General features: G+C 35.2%; 1 protein-coding gene across 1 annotated transcript in view; it reads right to left on the minus strand.

Moving 5' to 3' along the window:
- Nucleotides 1-19203, minus strand: part of LOC118760832 (protocadherin beta-15-like) — a 120151-nt gene that overhangs the window by 84543 nt on the left and 16405 nt on the right. Inside the window, exon 2 of the mRNA XM_036509251.1 lies at nt 17121-19203. This exon is cut by the window's right edge and continues 372 nt beyond it. Coding sequence (XP_036365144.1) covers nt 17121-19203 — 2083 coding nt within the window. The remainder of the gene's footprint in view (nt 1-17120) is intronic.

Genomic DNA, 19203 nt, shown 5'->3' on the forward strand with positions numbered 1-19203 from the left:
TAATTCTTTGGCAGAGTCTGAAGATGCTAGGATATGAAGAAAATATATGAAATGACACAAGATTACAGAATACAGTTTCCTGAGAGAGACGGACGAAAGGAGGAAAGAATGTAATGTAAAAAGTGACATTTGGTTGAAAATAAATGTTTACGAATTAAGAAAAAGAATTGACCAAAGTCAAATGGACAACAGAATGTTGAAGTAAAAAAAAAAGTATTTGAAATCAAAGGTCATAACTGACCAAGACACAAAGGTCATGAGTGACCGAGACACAAACATCAAGAAACTTCTGAGTTACAAAAGCAAAAGCTTTAGGAAGATTAAACGAGTAAAAAAATGAGTTGAGAGAGATCTGAAACTAGTCAGGTTAGTAAAGTGTTGAGTTATTATTTGAATAGCCAATGGTTTTGTATCTGAGAGCTGGTACTTTAGATGTGTTTCTGGCAAAACCACAACGCACTTTTTCTTATATAGTCCTAATATGACTCTTATTGCACAAACCCTAAAAAAAATAAGCAACGACTGTCTTTTAGTTTTGTATTCAGTGTTTTAAGGTTTATAGAGTTTTGTGTGTCTTTCTTATGATTTGATTTGAGAGAGATTTGGCTGGTATGTCTTGCAGGTAGAGTGACCATGTAGAGGCTACATTGTTGTATCCTTTACATGTTGTTATGTGGACTCAGGCCCACTATGATCAAACAGACTCGTGAGGAAAAGTGTTCCAACCATGATCATCCCATTTTTATTTGTTTTATAGTGATGCCATTATTGAATTAACCAACAATATCTACAGACTACAAGAAATGACAGCAGCAAAGCAGCTATTCCACTGTAGTTCTTAAACTTCCATCTCTAGTGACACCATCTTACTAAGATTTGGCTGGAGAATAAATCTTTTGCTGCCACGGGTTTCCAGCTAGATCAGTGTGTTATTTCCAACAAAAGAGTGGTCTGAAAAACAGACATCAAGAGAGCCCCCAAGGAAATACAAAGCAGCTGAAAGCACCTCAAAGTGACTGTGGTTGACCAGAGATTAAATTTGGAACACTTCTTCTAGCAAAGACTAAATCAGTCCTTGCTGCCTCACTCAGGCAAAACGTACGGGCCATTTGGAGTGAAATGCTTGTGACTTGCTAATGATACAGAAGAGCTTCTGACATTGCAGTGCAATGCAATGCAATGCTTGCAATAACTTCTGCACTTTCTGTACAGTACAAAGCATCATTGATGTTTATTTCACCTGTACCTTGCTATGTAAAATTTGGATGCTCTCTTTAACATATTTATGGTATGGCTAAGTAGTGGATAGAGGACATTCAATGAAATTAAAACTGTGAGTGGGAGGAACCAGCACAGAAGCTGCTTACAAAACATATTTCAGGGTAATACGTAAAAAGAACAGGCTAAACACAAAAATGTTTACTTGTTAACCCAAAGTTCATTCTATTTGAAGCCAAATAGAGATTTGAAATGAATCAGATAGAAAAGACAGAACACAAAAATGCTCACTAATTAACCGAGAGTGTACTTTATTTGAATTCAAATACAGACTTGAAATTAAATTAGATAAAAAGTTGTTTGAGTTATCAATTGAATGTAAAGAAGAGTAAGTCATTGATAGATAAGATAAAGCATGGTTTTTACATCATGTAGATTTTAAAATCTACTGGCTTCATCTTGGATCAAGCCACTTTTATTTTTAATGGCAGCAAGAATAATGGTGATTGTTATCAATACAATGCTAGGTGTGATAAGGAAAGTAGTAGTGATGCTAGCAGAGGTGGAAATAGTAGTGATATGATATTGATAGGATAGTAAATATGATTTTGTAAAGTAAAAATTTGAATAAAAACACATTAAATGCACGAGGAAAGATAAGATGTACTGCTGCTGCAATGTATCAGAATAGTTGCTTTTATGAAATTACAATATCAATGACAATCGCATCGTATCAATGAAGGAAAAAAATTCAGTTGCAAAGTTTGCAATTGTCCAATAGGAAAAGCAATTCAACCAATGCTTTGTTTGCATTTTGTTTCCATAGAATTTTATATTATTCATTCTTGCAATTTTCAAATATTTTAGCCAATATACAAGATGTTTGTTTTTGTTTTTGTTTTGTTTTTTTCCGCTACCGACAACCAATTGGGTTATATCTGTAACAAACCATTCAAATATTTTCAGATAATTATTTTTTAATAAAATAGTTTATTTTAGTCTCTCACAAAAATATTTGCAGTTTGAAGGCTTTTTTTATGACTAGAATTGAAAATTGATTAGCTGGTTGGAATTAGTTGTTTGTGTGATTTCGAAATTTTTTTTCCCCTTTATTTTTAATTTCAGTTGTAAAACTAACAAACAAACAAACAAAACAAAACAAAAATGATTAAATATGGAGTTGATTTTTTTTTTAAATGTCAATATTAGTAATTACTGTTTCATGTTAAATGTTAGAAATGCCAAGTGCAGTCTACCATATCATTACCATTTCCTTGTAAGTGCTTAATTCTCATCAGATTCATGACAGTAGGAACCACATATTATTGAATTTTACTTTCCAATTCATTCATACAGTGTCCAGCAGGCATTGCTCAATGTAACAAGCATAACCAAAGGACAGACATTACTACGATTTGAAGCAGAACCCATGCAATTACTAAGAATGACTGCAAGCATTGATCATCAAGAGCATTAGTTCATGCAATGCAGTATTATAAATAACCATTTGCCAGAGGTATCAAAGCAAACTGGTTCAAACTCAGCTACAATGCAGATGACATCTGTATGAACAATTGATCTGTTTCAAACAACGTTCTCCATCAACACATGAAATATTCAGTATGTTTATGCTGTGTGTGTGTGTGTGTGTATGTGTGTGTGTGTGTGTGTGGTGTGTGTGTGTGTGTGTGTGGTGTGTGTGTGTAAGAGGGAGGAGAGAAGAGAAATGAGAACAAACAACTGACAAGAGTTGCATACACAAATGCATTAGTTTGTGTTGTTAAAATATTAGAGATATTATTTGATCATCATCACAACCACCACCACCACCACCACCACCATCACCACCACCACCACCACCATCACCATCAGCAGCAGCAGCAACACTGTTATTGCCCCATTCACCATCACTGTCATCATCCCCACCATCAGCAGCAAGTGCATCATTGTCCTTATTTCTATGTCCACTTTTTTCCATGCTGGCATGGGTGGAGCGAGACTTGCTGAGATAGTATTATAGACTTAGATACCCTTCCTGTCACCAACCTCAGTTTTACAATAAAAATATTTCCAAGTTTCATGCAAACTGCCAAGTGGGATTTTTTGTTTATGGAGGAAAACAAACATAGACATTCACACTACTAGCTGAACAGTGTCGATACAGACACATGCACACACACATATACATGCACATACACCCACTCACACATACATATATCCTCACCAGCTTTCTGTCTAGTTTCAATCAATCAATTCCACTCACATGGAATAGTAAACAACACGTGCTATACACTGAAACAGAATCTAAAATCATGTGATTGGGAATCAAACTTCTTTACTATACAGCCATACCTCCTCCCATAATGCATCAACAAATTTAGTGGTAAGCGGATGTTACCCAAACGTGTAATAAATTTGGGTAGTTCTATAGCTGTGGAATTTTTGTGCTCAAATATAAACTGAGCATGATATGCTTCAATAATTCAACTAACTTCAGTTTTTTCTTTTAAAGAGGTTGATGATTTTATGAGATAATGGGATTAATCCACAAAAAAATATTACACAAATAATTTGTTTAGGGATTAATTATGAAGAATTAATTATTGACAACAAAATTCAACATGGTGAGTTAAAATAAAAGAGTAACCAAATCGTTAAGATTCATGTTCAAGAGTGATGGTATAAAGTTGTTGAGTTTGGCAGATTTTCATCCATTAAAATATGTGATGACTACAGCATTTTAATCACTAAGCTATTATTCTATAAAATAAACCCAAAAATAGCCATCAGCAGGTGAACAACTCTATTAACTACATGATGTCGATAAAAAATGGTTTTAGAGAAGGGCATATCTTTTTTTTGATGGTATTAGTGAAGTAAATGAAGTATCAATAGTTGGGAATTGAACCTGCGACACAAATTCAGTCCTTTAAGAATCTTGTCTGCAATAAGGTAAACTTTGAAAAAGTTTGTTCATTAGTCTATTAAATCAAGGCTAACCTGTGGTTAAATAGCAACAGCAAAAACAAAACAAAAGAAATTGAAGGAAATCAAAGACAACTTAACTAAAATTAACTATAATATCTATACCCAAAGTTAACTATATCTATACCCAAAGTTAACTATAATATCTATACCCCAAAAATATTTTCTTTTTCATTTAATTTTTATTTACAAAAGTATGCAGGTCCACTGTAAGAGGTATAATATTTCTATGGTTGTTAAAAATGTGTGCAAATACATTCATTGTCTGGAATATTGGAAAACTGAAATAGAATCAAATATCAAAAAGAATCAAAAATATATTAATTGATGACTCAAACTAATTTTTCAGTTGCATGATGATGATGATGATGATGATGATTGTGTTAGAGTCATTGTAGCCATTGCAAAATATGTCATCATCGTTTAGCATTTGTATTCCATGCTGGCATGGGTTGGACCGTCCAATAGGATCCACCTAGCCTGAGAGTTGTATTGCTTTATAGTGTCTGCTTCGGCAAGGTTTCTACAGCTGGCTCCTCTTCCTTACTCCAGCCAGCCACTTTACACAGTGTACTGAGTATTTCATTTTTTCGCAAAGTGCCAGCACAAGTAACTTGCAAGACAAGAGTCCTTCTCTCAGTGGTGGTGCAATATTGAGAGAGGTGGCATTGTGCCAGGTAAAGAAAGGCTAAAAGGCAGTGAGCTAGCAGAAATGTTAGCATGCCAGGCAAAATGCTTGTTCTGAGTTCAAATTCCGCCGAGGTCGACTTTGCCTTTCATCCTTTCGGGGTCGATTAAATAAGTACCAGTTACACACTGGGGTCGATGTAATTGACTTAATACTTATGTCTGTCCTTGTTTGTCCCCTCTGTGTTTAGCCCCTTGTGGGTAATAAAGAAATAGGTATTTCATCTGCTGCTATGTTCTGAGTTCAAATTCCGCCGAGGTCAACTTTGCCTTTCATCCTTTCGGGGTCGATATAATTGACTTAATCTATTTGTCTGTCCTTATTTGTCCTCTCTGTGTAAACACAGAGAGGACAAACAAGGAAATAGGTATAGAAAGGCTAAAATAGTAGGAAAAAGAGACAGGAACATGGTGTCATGTTATAGAGGATAAAGAAAATACATGGGTACAGCAGGAAAGGGAGAAAAGTTGGTGGAGACAAGGTATGAAAACGTACCCTCGTGGCCCAAGAAGGTAGATTGGGGCAAAGAATTGAGGATAGCTACGTGAGTAGGGGATGAGGTGAGGTATGGGGAGAGACAAAAGATGCAGTGGTAGAGACAAAAGTCAGGAGTACATTGGAGTAAATACAGTAAGTTCCAAAAAGAGGTGTCAGTGGCAGAGATGAGTGGCATTTCATGGGAAATGGACTTCAGTGGACATATATTGTGGTAAGGATGCTGAGAGTGTACGGTTGGTGTGCAAGGGTAGAGTCCTTTATATCTTTTAGATGGAGAACAAAAGACTTTAGTAAATAGTTAACATAGAAATATTATAACAAAATATAAATGAAAATTATTATAAAATCTAACAGTATGTGTGAGTGCATAATAGTTACAATGATTCTATAATAGTTCTCTCTAATTTTAACACATGGCATGCAATTTTCAGGGAGGGGAAATCAATTGCATTGATCCCAGCATTTGACTGACACTTATTTTATCAACTCCAAAAAGATGAAGGCAAAGTTGACCTCAGCAGAATTTGAACTTAGAGCATAAAAGAGGAACCAGAAGAAATCCTGCTAAGCATCTTGTCCTGACCCATTAGTGATTCTGCTTGTTCACCAACTTCACAATAACTCCTTAATAATACAATTGTTTTAATTCCAACACACGATTTAAAATCAAATCCATTACTAAACAACTGTAATAGGCGCAGGAGTGGCTGTGTGGTAAGTAGCTTGCTAACCAACCACATGGTTCCGGGTTCAGTCCCACTGTGTGGCATCTTGGGCAAGTGTCTTCTGCTATAGCCCCGGGCCGACCAATGCCTTGTGAGTGGATTTGGTAGACGGAAACTGAAAGAAGCCTGTCTTATATATGTGTATATATATATATATGTATGTGTGTGTGTGTTTGTGTGTCTGTGTTTGTCCCCCTAGCATTGGTTGACAACCGATGCTGGTGTGTTAACGTCCCCGTCACTTAGTGGTTCGGCAAAAGAGACTGATAGAATAAGTACTGGGCTTACAAAGAATAAGTCCCGGGGTCGATTTGCTCGACTAAAGGCAGTGCTCCAGCATGGCTGCAGTCAAATGACTGAAACAAGTAAAAGAGTAAAGAGTAACTCAAGAATTATTTCATTTCCTTCATTTCTTTTTTTTTTTAATACAACAAGTATCAGAGACGATCCAGACATGCCTCACCCTAATTCTCAGTGGTAGCATAACCTTAGTATAAATTACCGAGATTTTAGTAAACAGATCACTCAGCAAATATACTGACATGTATATTTGTTGGCATAGAGATGGAGATTTGCTTAAAGATTAAGCAATTCCGAGACGACATCTGCATGATAAATAATAGTTAAATGGCTTTGATCATATTTAATGCTTGGGAGGGACATGGTGTGCTCTCATCTACAATTTCATACAAGTCTCATGATTATAAAAATAATATGGACTGCTAATCAGGTATTACACAGGATTCATAATATATTTTTAGATGTAGCTACTTCACCAAATTCCTCTCAAAAGCTATTGAACATTTAACAGCATTAATCCTCCGACATGGATTGAATGTTGCTTAAAATAAACATTGAATCTCATTTGTGAATGTTCAACTGTTTGGGAGCATGCATAAAAAGTGTGATGCTGCATGGTAATGAGATATAGATAGCAAATGCAGAAGATCTATCGAGACAAAAGAGAGAAGATAGCGTGGTGGCAGTGATGGTAGCAGTGGCGGCAATAGTAGCAATGGTAGTGATGGTGACGATGGTGGTGGCGGTGGTGGTGGTGGTGTGGTGGTGGTGGTGGTTGTGGTGGTGGTGGTGGTGGTGGTGGTAGTGATGGTAGTGATGGTGGTGGTTGTGGTGGTGGTGGTGTTGTGGTAGTTGTGGTGGTGGTTGTGGTGGTGGTTGTGGTGGTGGTGGTGGTTGGTGGTGGTGGTGGTGGTGGTGGTGGTGGTGGTAGTGATGGTGGTGGTTGTGGTGGTGGTGGTGGTGGTTGTGGTAGTTGTGGTGGTGGTTGGTGGTGGTTGTGGTGGTGGTGGTGGTTGTGGTGGTGGTGGTGGTGGTGGTGGTGGTGGTAGTTGTGGTGGTGGTTGTGGTGGTGGTGGTTGTGGTGGTGGTTGTGGTGGTGGTAGGTGGTGGTGGTTGTGGTAGTTGTGGTGGTGGTTGTGGTGGTGGTTGTGGTGGTGGTTGTGGTGGTGGTTGTGGTGGTGGTGTTGTGGTGGTGGTGGTTGTGGTGGTGGTTGTGGTGGTGGTTGTGGTGGTGGTAGGTGGTGGTTGTGGTGGTGGTGGTGGTGCTGGTGCTGGTGTGGTGCTAGTGGTGGTGGTAGTGGTGGTGGTGATGATGATGGTGATGGTGATGATGATGATGAGGAGGAGGAGGAGGGAGAGGAAGAGGAGGCGGAGGAGGGAGAGGAAGAGGAGGCGGAGGGTAATGGTATTTTGGCAGTGGTGGAGGAGGAGGAGGTGGAGGAAGAGGGTAATGGTATTTTGGCAGAGGAGGAGGAGGAGGTGGAGGAAGAGGGTAATGGTATTTTGGCAGTGGGTGATAGTAACTACGATGGTGCTTATTAATGCTGCCTTAATGTTAGATAAGCTCCTTGCAATGTTAACGACCCTAGTCCTTGTCTGTAGTAATAAAACACACAATCAGAACACACACACACACACACCCCAAAGGAATAAACACACAACACACTATTTAATCTGCATTTGCCCAGTATACAGCTCTATTCTATTATGTGTCTGTTAATGTAAACAATATTTAGCCTTGTTGAGAAGGTTGCTTTGAGTTGAAACCCAAATTCCCAAATTGATACAAAACGGGTGATCGACAACAGGATTGTCACAATTTCAGTTCTCTTTACCTTCACATCACCACCTGAATAATTGAGTCACATGCTCTTTCTCAAAGCAATCCATATATCAAGATTAAGTATATCTATGTAGTAAGAAGTTTACTTCCCAACCATGTGGTCTCAGGTTCAGTCCCACAGCATAGTATCTTGGACAAATGTCCCCTACAAGAGCTCTGGGCTTACCAAAGCCCTGTGAGTGGATTTGATCTAGAACTAATCCTTCTGGGTCTCCATCACTGCTCACATTTTCTCTTTCGGTTACTAATCTTAAACAGTTTAAACTGATCATTAGCTTCAGTAATTTCTCTCATCCACTTCTCCTCTTCTTCTTTGCACAGTCCATCTTCTTCTGACTGATGACTAGAAAAATAGTTCTAAAACCTCAGGTTTTAATAAATATCTTCATCTAATGAATATATTTCAAATCATTAAAAAATAATGAGATCATTAATCTTTTATATTTTCATTGAGATTCACATTCTTTTGTTTAAATTTTATTTTATTTTATATTTTATTTTACATTTGTCTTATCAAATCAAAACCATCTTCTGTTTTTAGACTTTTATTTTTAGTTTCCCCCACGCCTCTACCAAAATAGAAAGAATTATATTATCTTGCGATAACTTAAATTTTGTTTTCTCAATCAACTTTCCACCTACACCAACTCTTGTAGTTTCAAATTTTAAGATGTATCTTTATTTGGTAAGTTCTCAGTGGAGTGCTGGAATGAACTTTTTTCCATATTCCACGTACGATATTTTTACTAACCATAAGCAAATTGGAATTTAGTACTGAATCTGCTCACAACATAATGATTCACAATTTTCCAAATGAAGGCAAGGAATTTATTTTCTATTCCCAAAGCAACCATCTATCAGTGATATATGGCTGCTTCTTTATCTGGAGATATTTCTAACTAAAACTAACACATTTTCAATCATTTCAACACAACCAATTTGGTAGGATTGTTAGAGTGATTGAGGATAGACTGCCTTATGTTATTTGTTCTGATCCTATGTGCTCAGAGTTCAAATTGCACCATGGTCAAATCCGTCTTTCATTCTTTCCAAGCCAACAAAAGGTAGTAATTTAGAATAGTGGATTAACAGAACTTGACTGGATGTCTTGTGGTCTTTGTTCTAATCCTTCATATTCTGAGTTCAAATCCCACTGTGGTTTGCTTGGGTGGTAGACTTAAACTTTGTCTAGTTTTACACTACCTCCTAACACCTTAAATGACATCAATGGAGTCCATTCTGTTGCAAGAAATCAGACCAGGTCTCTGGTTTGAAGATAATTTCTTTCCTTCCTCAACTATAGATCTTTCCACCAATTTGACCATGACACATTGGTGCAATAATTTTCTGACTGATAACTCATGCTGGCTGTAAACAAGTGCACCTCTAGATATTTGAGGAGGAAAACCCCAGAATTTACCAACTTCCTTCACACTACACCTATAAGAAGAATGCTAGTGAATGTGACCTAGGGATTATTGCTAACAATAATCTGTATTAGATGAATCACATTTCTAAAATAATCAAAAAGTTTGAAGATGTCTATATATCATTCAGTAAGGTGTATGTCAGCTGCTCAGCAATTATCTATTAAAAGCTATATATGGCTATGGTATATCCACACTGACAGCTTGCATCTCCACTCTGGAATGCCTTTCTTGTCCAGAATATTGATGTACTTGAAGCTGTCCAGAAACATGCAACTAGCTGAATATTCTTCAAAAGCCACTTGCCATATCTTGAACCATGTCTCTAGGTATCAACACATTAAAGCTTTAATGTATAATAGCTACTTGGGAGAAACCCACATGGTTATCTGCCATCTTTAAAACAGCAGCTTAAACCACCTTTCGAATCCAATATCTCTACCACCTATAGAAATGCTCATAAAAAAAATTTTTAGAAAATGCAGAAAGAAAGGAAGAAAAGGTGCAGCACTTAGTATTTTTGGAAACATTTTCTCTTATTCAGAATTGTTGAAGCATGGAATAAACTACTTGCATCAGTTGTTAGTTCTCAAGACAATGTATCCTTAAAAAGTTTGATGCATCCCAAAATTAGCTAATCCTATTCCTGGTCTATGCACTTATTCCACTTTATGGCTCTTTTAACATTCACTTTCTGTCTTGTGTTTTATGCTGTGTACTATGCATGTATGTAATTTTGGCTATCCTTTGTCTTTCTTCGTTTGACCATTGTTACTTTGTGTCCCATTTTTTTTAGCTTTCCAGTAAGTTGTGGTAGACCTAAGCACTACATACAATAAGCTCTGCCACTGTCTTTTTAAATTCTTCATTTCTCATCGCATAACAATTATTACCACACAGTATTATACTTTCTAATACTGGTATCCTTGAGAAGTAAGTTTAATATGAAGACTGATATTATCTATCGCTATCGACATCAGTGGAGTAAATATGCCTTCTAGTCATATTGAACTGTTGTTTAAATATTGGTGGCTTCACTAACAATATTAATCCTATCGGAAAATTAGCACATTATATGCAAATTTTAAATGATTCTAATATTGCAACGTACACTCACATCCACACAGAAACATACACACATATACACAATGCAAACACACACGCACACGCACACACACACATGCACACATACAATGCACACACACACACACACACACACACACACACACACACACAAACACACACACATGCACACATACAATGCACACACACATACACACACACACAAACACACACACATGCACATACACAGACAAGACACACTCAGCACATCAATAGTAGTTCCTCCCTGAACACATCCTATTAACCAATCAAAAACTCTCTTTTATACTTTATAATTTTTTTTCCAAAATGACTCAGGTTTTCAGCTACACCAATATAAAAATGTTGGTGCTACTTTCTCCTTTCTTACATACTTGTGCTTCTCTGTATAATAGTTTACATCTATAAACACATGCATAACATACACACACAACTCACACAACCTACACACACATATGCACAGTAAATATATATGTGCCACACACATAAGGCAACTAGAGACCCTCTACATTGTCATTTGATCTACTACAAATATTTCGATTCCCAGACCGGGCGTTGTGAGTGTTTATTGAGCGAAAACACCTAAAGCTCCACGAGGCTCCGGCAGGGGATGGTGGTGATCCCTGCTGCACTCTTTCACCACAACTTTCTCTCACTCTTACTTCCTGTTTCTGTTGTACCTGTATTTCAAGGGGCCAGCCTTGTCACTCTCTGTGTCACGCTGAATATCCCTGAGAACTACGTTAAGGGTGCACGTGTCTGTGGAGTGCTCAGCCACTTACACGTTAATTTCACAAGCAGGCTGTTCCATTGATTCGGATCAACCGGAACCCTCATCGTCGTAACCAAAGGAGTGCTTCCTAAACTACAATTAGCTGTAAACACATCTTACTATAACAATAATGAAAAGATACAATTATCCAATCTCTGCACAGCTTGGAATTAGTCTTAGGGATTAGTTCCAGTTATGGAACCTTTCAGAGTTTTACCTTTCATTCATGGTACAGGCACATGTCACAAGCCTATGTCTCTGTGCACAATCCACTAAATTATGGTTGGTGCCAAAAGTAAAAAGGTTAAATGTGCAATGCCAAAAAAAAAAAGTGTACCAAGATTTGATTTATAACCTACAGTTGCTTGCCCAATCATCTTCAGACACAAATATAAAAGATGAAATGAAAATATGTTTTTCTCAGAATCAGTATTTGAGGAGTTTTCAGTATAAATTTACTTAGTACTGATATTATGATTACTATGCAACGAGGAAGCCTCCATGTAATCACTTAAATTTCAAGAAATAGAGACCAAATTTCTCTCAAATCACACTTTAATATCTTAAAAAGGAATACCTTGGAGAAAGTGGTTCTCTACAGTGCTCTCTTAAGGTATAGGCACACTGGGCAATTACCAGGGGTCACCATGGTTTTAAAGACCCAGTTCTAATCTATGAGTGCTGTGGTTGTATATTTAGGGCTTCCACTGCTCTACTTTCTCCAGGGGACTATAAAGCTGTTAACATATCCCTATTTGTGCAGACATTATACATAATAATATGGACAGATTGACCAAATCTGGGACATCTTTGATAATAGATTTGATTGCCCAGAGTTTGACTGTGGTGGAACAACAGTAACATTGATTCTACAAGTTAAAAAATTAGGTAAAATTGCATCACATAAAATCTAATAGAAGCAATGTTACTAACCTGGCTAAAACCGCCTCTGGCTCTGTGGTAAAATGTCTTGTTTCCATAAGTTTTGAATTAAAATATTCCACCGAGCCTGAGTCACAATTTACATTCCTAACACTAGGTTAACGATAACTAAGTTATTTTACTAAATTCTTTGTTATATTTAAAATAATTGAAAGAAACACAGAGCATATCAAAATAAATACAGTAACGAAAGGGTTAATATTTTTTTATGGTGAATCAAAACCAAACAAAATGGCAAGCTGACTAGGATGTATGAGCAAGTTACTCAGAACTCATCGTTTGAAGTGAGAAAAACTAACTTAGAAACTAGTTGCAAACATGATAATGGAGGAAAGAGTAAGAATACAAATAGACAACAAAATCAATAATCTCATGACCAAATGAAAAACATAACTGAAAAATATTTTTTATTAACATTTTTATCATTTTAAAAAATGTTCAAAGCTTTACTGAATGAAAATTTAGATAATAAGGTAAATATTAATGCATTTTGTTATGGTCAGAGAGCAGATAAAACACTGTAGAGTGGCACTCCTCTGCAAAAAGAATAATGCCAATCAATCAAGTGCAGTGGAGTATAAGAGATTCAGTGCTCTGGAGCAGCTGAAAATGCTGCGATTTGATTGGTCAGTTTGCTAAGTCTTTTAGTATCTTCTAGAACGAGCTAAGGATATTTGCTACTTGTTTAAATATGCTGTAATATCACTGGGAATGAAACTGCTGAACTTCTGAACTTTTAGAGGCAGAGTAAACTGTAGCAGACTTATAGCCTTGTTGTAGTCCAGTATTAGAGAGAATACTGAAAATAAGACACAGTATACAATGATTTCATTATTATTTTATAAAAATACTGAGAGGCTATACTAGAATGTGCTGAGAGACCAGTAATCGTTACAAGATGAAATTTCCACAGTCCAACATCTATATTCTTTTATTTTATCACTGGTTTAAGTCATTGGACTGCAGCTATGCTTTTAAGGATTTTAACCAATTACACCATTCCCTGTAGTGTGTCAGATACTTATTCTATTGATCTCATATGAGATCAATAAAATAAGTACTAGACACTCTACAGGAAATGATATAATTGGCTAATAAAATACTATTTTTATGTTAAGTTTTTTCATGTAGGCATGAAATTATTGATTTCTTATTTATCTATATATTGATCAAGGTGAGATCAATAAAATGATGTAGAGTCAACTGGTCATAAAGAGAGGAAGCTGAAATATACTAAAATAACCCCCAAGGTATTTTTAACTCAGTAGTTTGATAAATACATATTATGGGCTTCTGTACAGTTTCCATCTGCAAAAATTTCACTACCTAAGGCTTAGGTCAATCTGAGATTTTAGAAGACACTTGCTTGAGGCACCAAGCACTGGGATCAAATATAATCCATCAGAACCATATAGTAGCAAAGCAAACTTCTCAATCACACGGTCATACCATCCAACACTTTAAAACTTCTAACTTGTAGCATTAGGTAAAACATGTTAACCATTTGAGATTCTCTTACAGTTATTGTTGTTATTCTTTTTCTTTTTTTTTTTCTTCATAAATAATGCTGACAACCAATACATATTCTAAGATATCTCACTAAACTTAATTTCTTTCCTACTTTCTCTGCAACCTTCTAATACTTCTTCAATGCAACTCATGAATCAAGACAAACGTCCAAAGATTTTTCATGGATTTCAATTTCTAGCTACACTTCGAAAATGTTAACCTTTCATTCAAGAATCTATTTTAACTGTTAATATACTATCAGGGTCAAATTTCTTTTCTCCCCACTGCATATACAAACTTATACAAGCTCATGACATTCATGATCTTGTATTTCTAGTTTGATTTGAAATGAAATCATGCAAGATATTTTGACAATCAAATATTTTGAGTTCAGCATTTAACTAAATAATTATGTTACAACCTAATTTTGTTTACTTATTTGGAAACAAATTATAAAGTGAAATGTTAAACCAACCAGACAAAAAGTCTGAAAAAATTTTGAAAGTCAATTTTATGCCAAATCAATAAAGTTTTTTTTTTATTATTTCTACATATAATTGATAAATTAGATTATATTGATTTAATAAAATAGATTTATGAAATTAATAATATAGGTTTGAACATGATCAATGAGCACTGACATTATTTTAAATGAAAAAAAGTATTGGGTACATTTTGGGAGAACTACAAGCTTATACAAAAGTCATTATTTGCTTCTATTATCCAAGAGTTAATGAAGAATATTTATAAAAGTACCCTTCTAGTCAACAAGCATACTATTATGGAACTGATCAAGTTCAAACAAAGTCAAAAGAGAAGTTAAGTTAAAAGTTTTCACTAATCAAAGTTAATTTTCAGAGATTCCTGAAATAGCATGGAGCATATAGATATTTAAGCTTGAAAATATTTGTCCAAAAATCATACAAACTGTAACAGTAAATAATATCAAAATATTTTTTTTAAATAATTGTAATAATTTTACTATGAATGCTCCTTGTTTGCCTTAATAGTTTCATTTGCAATATTCGTTTTAAAAATACAATTACTAAGCACAAATAGCATATTTTTCACTTTTCATTTTTTTCTGCCCATTTTGGTCAAATTTATAGAACATCCACCATATTTGATAGCATATATAAGATGCATTCCTTTCAAAAAGAAAGTCTCAAAATCTTTCCCAGGTCCTTATGTACAAGAATGTTTAAATTTTACATGGTTGAATACACTACGAACATGTTTTCTTTAATATGCACCACTGAAGTTGGGTACATTTAATAAAGCCATGTGTCTTTTATGCCATCAAATATGGCAAATATTTTTATACTTTTAAAACACCTAATACATATTCGAGTTCATACAAAAAAGAAAACTTAGGTAAATCTAAAATATCTGCATTGTTTCATAGGAAAACAAGAAATAAATTCTTGAAAATGCCTTATCGTATAATGAAGAAAAATCTTATGAATTGTATTCTTATGGTATTACTTGCCAATTTCTTTTTAAATTCCCAGTTTTAGACAAAATTGAATGAAGTAATAATCTAAGCATTTTCATTTTAAATAGTCGACTGGATTGCACTCCTTCACTCACTGGGGTGTTAGGCTGTACTGAAAACCACAGCCTCCTTGTTTACAGTGAAGTTAGTTGACCCACTCAGAATTAAATATATTGCTAGGAACAGAATATAGCTCAGGTAATAGAATACAGACTATATGGCTTAGAGTGAGCTCTTCATCACTCCATAGTCTCAGTTAGTTACAACTGTTATAATTATTGACTGATATGAGAATAAAACTGAATACCTGATATTACTTGCAATGTTTTCAAAAACAAATGTGATATTTTTTGTCTGAGAGATACAAGCAAATCTCAAGTTCAAATTATTTATGACAATTAACAGGAGACTATGTTTTTTTTCTTATTTCCATGATATATATTTTGAGGAATTTGAATCTTTGGTAGTCCTTTTTGCAACCAGTGATATCTTTATAAAAACATATGTATTTTGCAGGATATTGCTGAAAAGCTAGGGACAAGAAATCAATGATAAACTCCTCTGGACACCCCCAACATGGATATGCTTGGGTTGGCTAGCCAACAAGATTCTTCGTTATGGGATGTTGTGTTGTTGATCCTCCAAATGCTACGGAGGATCTTGATATATGGCATGATCAATTGAAACAAATCCAAACAAGCTCAACCAGTCTATGTGATAGTATAGTAGGATATAACATAGTGACATATCACGACATTTGTAATATAGTGAGTAAAAATTTCAATTAACTGAATTATTCACGCAGTCAGTGGACAAAACCTACCCCCAAGATATTTTGAATCCAAAAACAGCAAGGAAGATTTTTCTGATAGGAGTGGATCTTGTCATTAAAACCCAACTGGTGAAAGCAACAGGTATGTTTCCGTCTTATAAAAACCAGTTCTTATTACAGTTCTAATTAGAACTGTAATGCATACTCAGTTGGCATAATTTACAAATAATCAATACATAGGCATAATTAGAAGCAATGTAATGATGCTGGTTATGAATATCAAAACATGGCTGATAAAAAAAATAACCCAGGTGTGTGTTCTGTATACTAAATACACATATGGTCATATATGCAGTATAAAAAAACTGAAAAACTCAGGGTGTTATTTTATAATACTTGTATATTTCTGCTGATAAAGAGTCATAGATAAAAGTAAATCTAAGTTTAATAAGATTCAACTATTTTTCTTTGGAAATTTTTTTTGCCAAGAAAATTTAACTTCAATTTTTACTTCAAATATTAGATTATTATGAATAAAAATAAAGATGCTTAACCCTTTAGTGTTCACATTATTCTGCCAAAGTTAATGCTTTTTTATCCACATTGTTTTGAACTAATCATGCATTCTCTTGTAGTTATGAGATTTTGATGAGGTAGCTATTAATTTTTAAGATGATATTGTAGGGTTGGTGTGAGAGACCAGATATGGCCAGTTTGAACATAAAACAAGCAGAATACTTTTGGCCGGATATGGCCGGTTTAAATGCTAAAGGGTTAAATATCAACAAAAACAGTTTTACATAGCAACGAAACATAAACGAATTCCATAAACTTTAATGACTCACCTGAAGAGATTCCTGTATGACATTCTGTGGTTGTATTCCTGATACTGGACCTTTCCACTCATGACTAGATTCATATTTTGAATGAGGATCTCTTCTAAGCAACAGAGTTGGACCATTTCTCTGATGGCTTGCATAGGATTCAACTGTAACAGGCATATCATCATGAGATATTTGTTCAGAGTTGTATTCTGAGAGAGCATTTTCTCCCAGGTAGTTGTTAGAGTCATCAACTCGACAACTATATTGGACATCTCTTTGGTTATTCTTACGAAGAATACATACAGTAATTGATACTACAATAGCAACAGAAACTATAACTGCTGCTACTACTATAATAATCATCAAATTAATATGTATTCTATTGTCTGTTTCTGTGTCTTCAGCTGTGTACATTATCGCTGTTGTATTGCTAACAGTTAGTGTCAAAGACAGTATAGTCGTCGCGGATAAAATTGGTGTACCACCATCTTTGACAGCTAATTTTAAAATATAAGATCCAGCATCATTTTGATAAACTGGGCGCGAGAAAGACAAAACTCCTGTGTAAGGATTGACTGTAAATAACTGCTTGTCATTGCCTCTATATACTTCATATCTGAGGAATGCATTTACATGTCTGTCTCTGTCTGAGGCTCTTAGTGTTGTGATGTCGGTATTCATTTGTGGTTGGTAATGGATTTCTAAACTGAAAGGGTTAACACTTGGAAATGTGAAATAAGGAGCATTGTCATTTTTATCCATAACTTTAACGATCACATTTGCTGTGTTGTTAAGAGATGGTGTACCATTATCTTTGACTAAAACTTTGAACTTGTAGACATCTTGTTGCTCTCTATCCAAAGATTGTGTTGCTGAAATGAATCCAAAGTCAGAAATGACAAAAGGAAGAATATTATAATTCTGATTAAATAAAGAAAAACTCAGTTGCCCACCAGGTCCCAAATCTTCATCTGTGGCATTAACAAAGCCTACAGGAAAATTTTGCTCTTCATTTTCATATGTTAAAAATTGGAATGTATCTTTGGTAAATTGAGGCTGTATATCATTGACATCTTTCACTTGGATGGAAAATTTTCTCTCAGTTCTTAAAGGGGGAGATCCTTTGTCTTCACAAATTATTGTGCTTTCAATGCTACTTTCAGTTTCTCTGTTGATTAAATTCTTCACAACAATTTTGTATTTGTTTTTTCCAAGGCTTCTTAGCTGAAGTTTTTCATGCTGAAGGTCACATGATACTTCACTGTTTCTACCAATATCTTCATCGGAGACTTTAACAAATGCAATGAATCCTCCAACTTTGATTGCTTCAGACACCATTGCATTATTTTCTTTAGAGCGAGAAATAAAGTTCATGTCTATGACAGGGGCATTGTTCTGTTGGTTGATGACATAGACTAGAACAATGGCAGTGGAACTCAAAGGAGGATTTCCTCCATCAGTAGCTTCAACAAACAACTTATATACCTTTTTGGCTCTTGCTGGAAGTTTTTGAAGCAAAAATATTTCACCACTTTTTTTATGTACTTTGAAATACATTTTATGATTACTTGAAGTTTTTGAACCAAACTTGAAGAAAACTTTACCATTTATGCCCGAATCTACATCTGTTGCTGAAACACGGATGATTGCAGTGCCTTTAAAATAACCATCATTTATTGACACGTTATAAACATTCTGTGAAAATACGGGAGAGTTGTCATTTTCATCTGTAACAGATATCAGAACATTCAAGCTTCCTTGCAGTGGAGGCGAACCTCCATCTTTAGCGATCACTTCTAAGGTATAGCTATCTTTTATTTCTCGATCAAGTTTCTGCTGCAAAAAAATTCCCAGTTTTGCAGTTCCATCAATCTTCTTAATAACAGACAGAGCAAATAAATTACTAAGGTTTTCATTTAAGTGATATGTGATTTGGGAGTTCTGAGCTCCAACATCAATATCAATAGCATTTGGAATTGATTTTATGGTACCTCTTCCATCTGTTTCAGAAAAGTAAAGATTATTGGCATCAACTGGAAATTCTGGTCGATTATCATTGACATCTTCTATAATAATTTTTAACTCCAATATCTTAACAAAAGAC

The sequence above is a fragment of the Octopus sinensis genome, linkage group LG14 (assembly GCF_006345805.1).
Source record: "Octopus sinensis linkage group LG14, ASM634580v1, whole genome shotgun sequence".
In the NCBI taxonomy this organism is placed as follows: domain Eukaryota; kingdom Metazoa; phylum Mollusca; class Cephalopoda; order Octopoda; family Octopodidae; genus Octopus; species Octopus sinensis.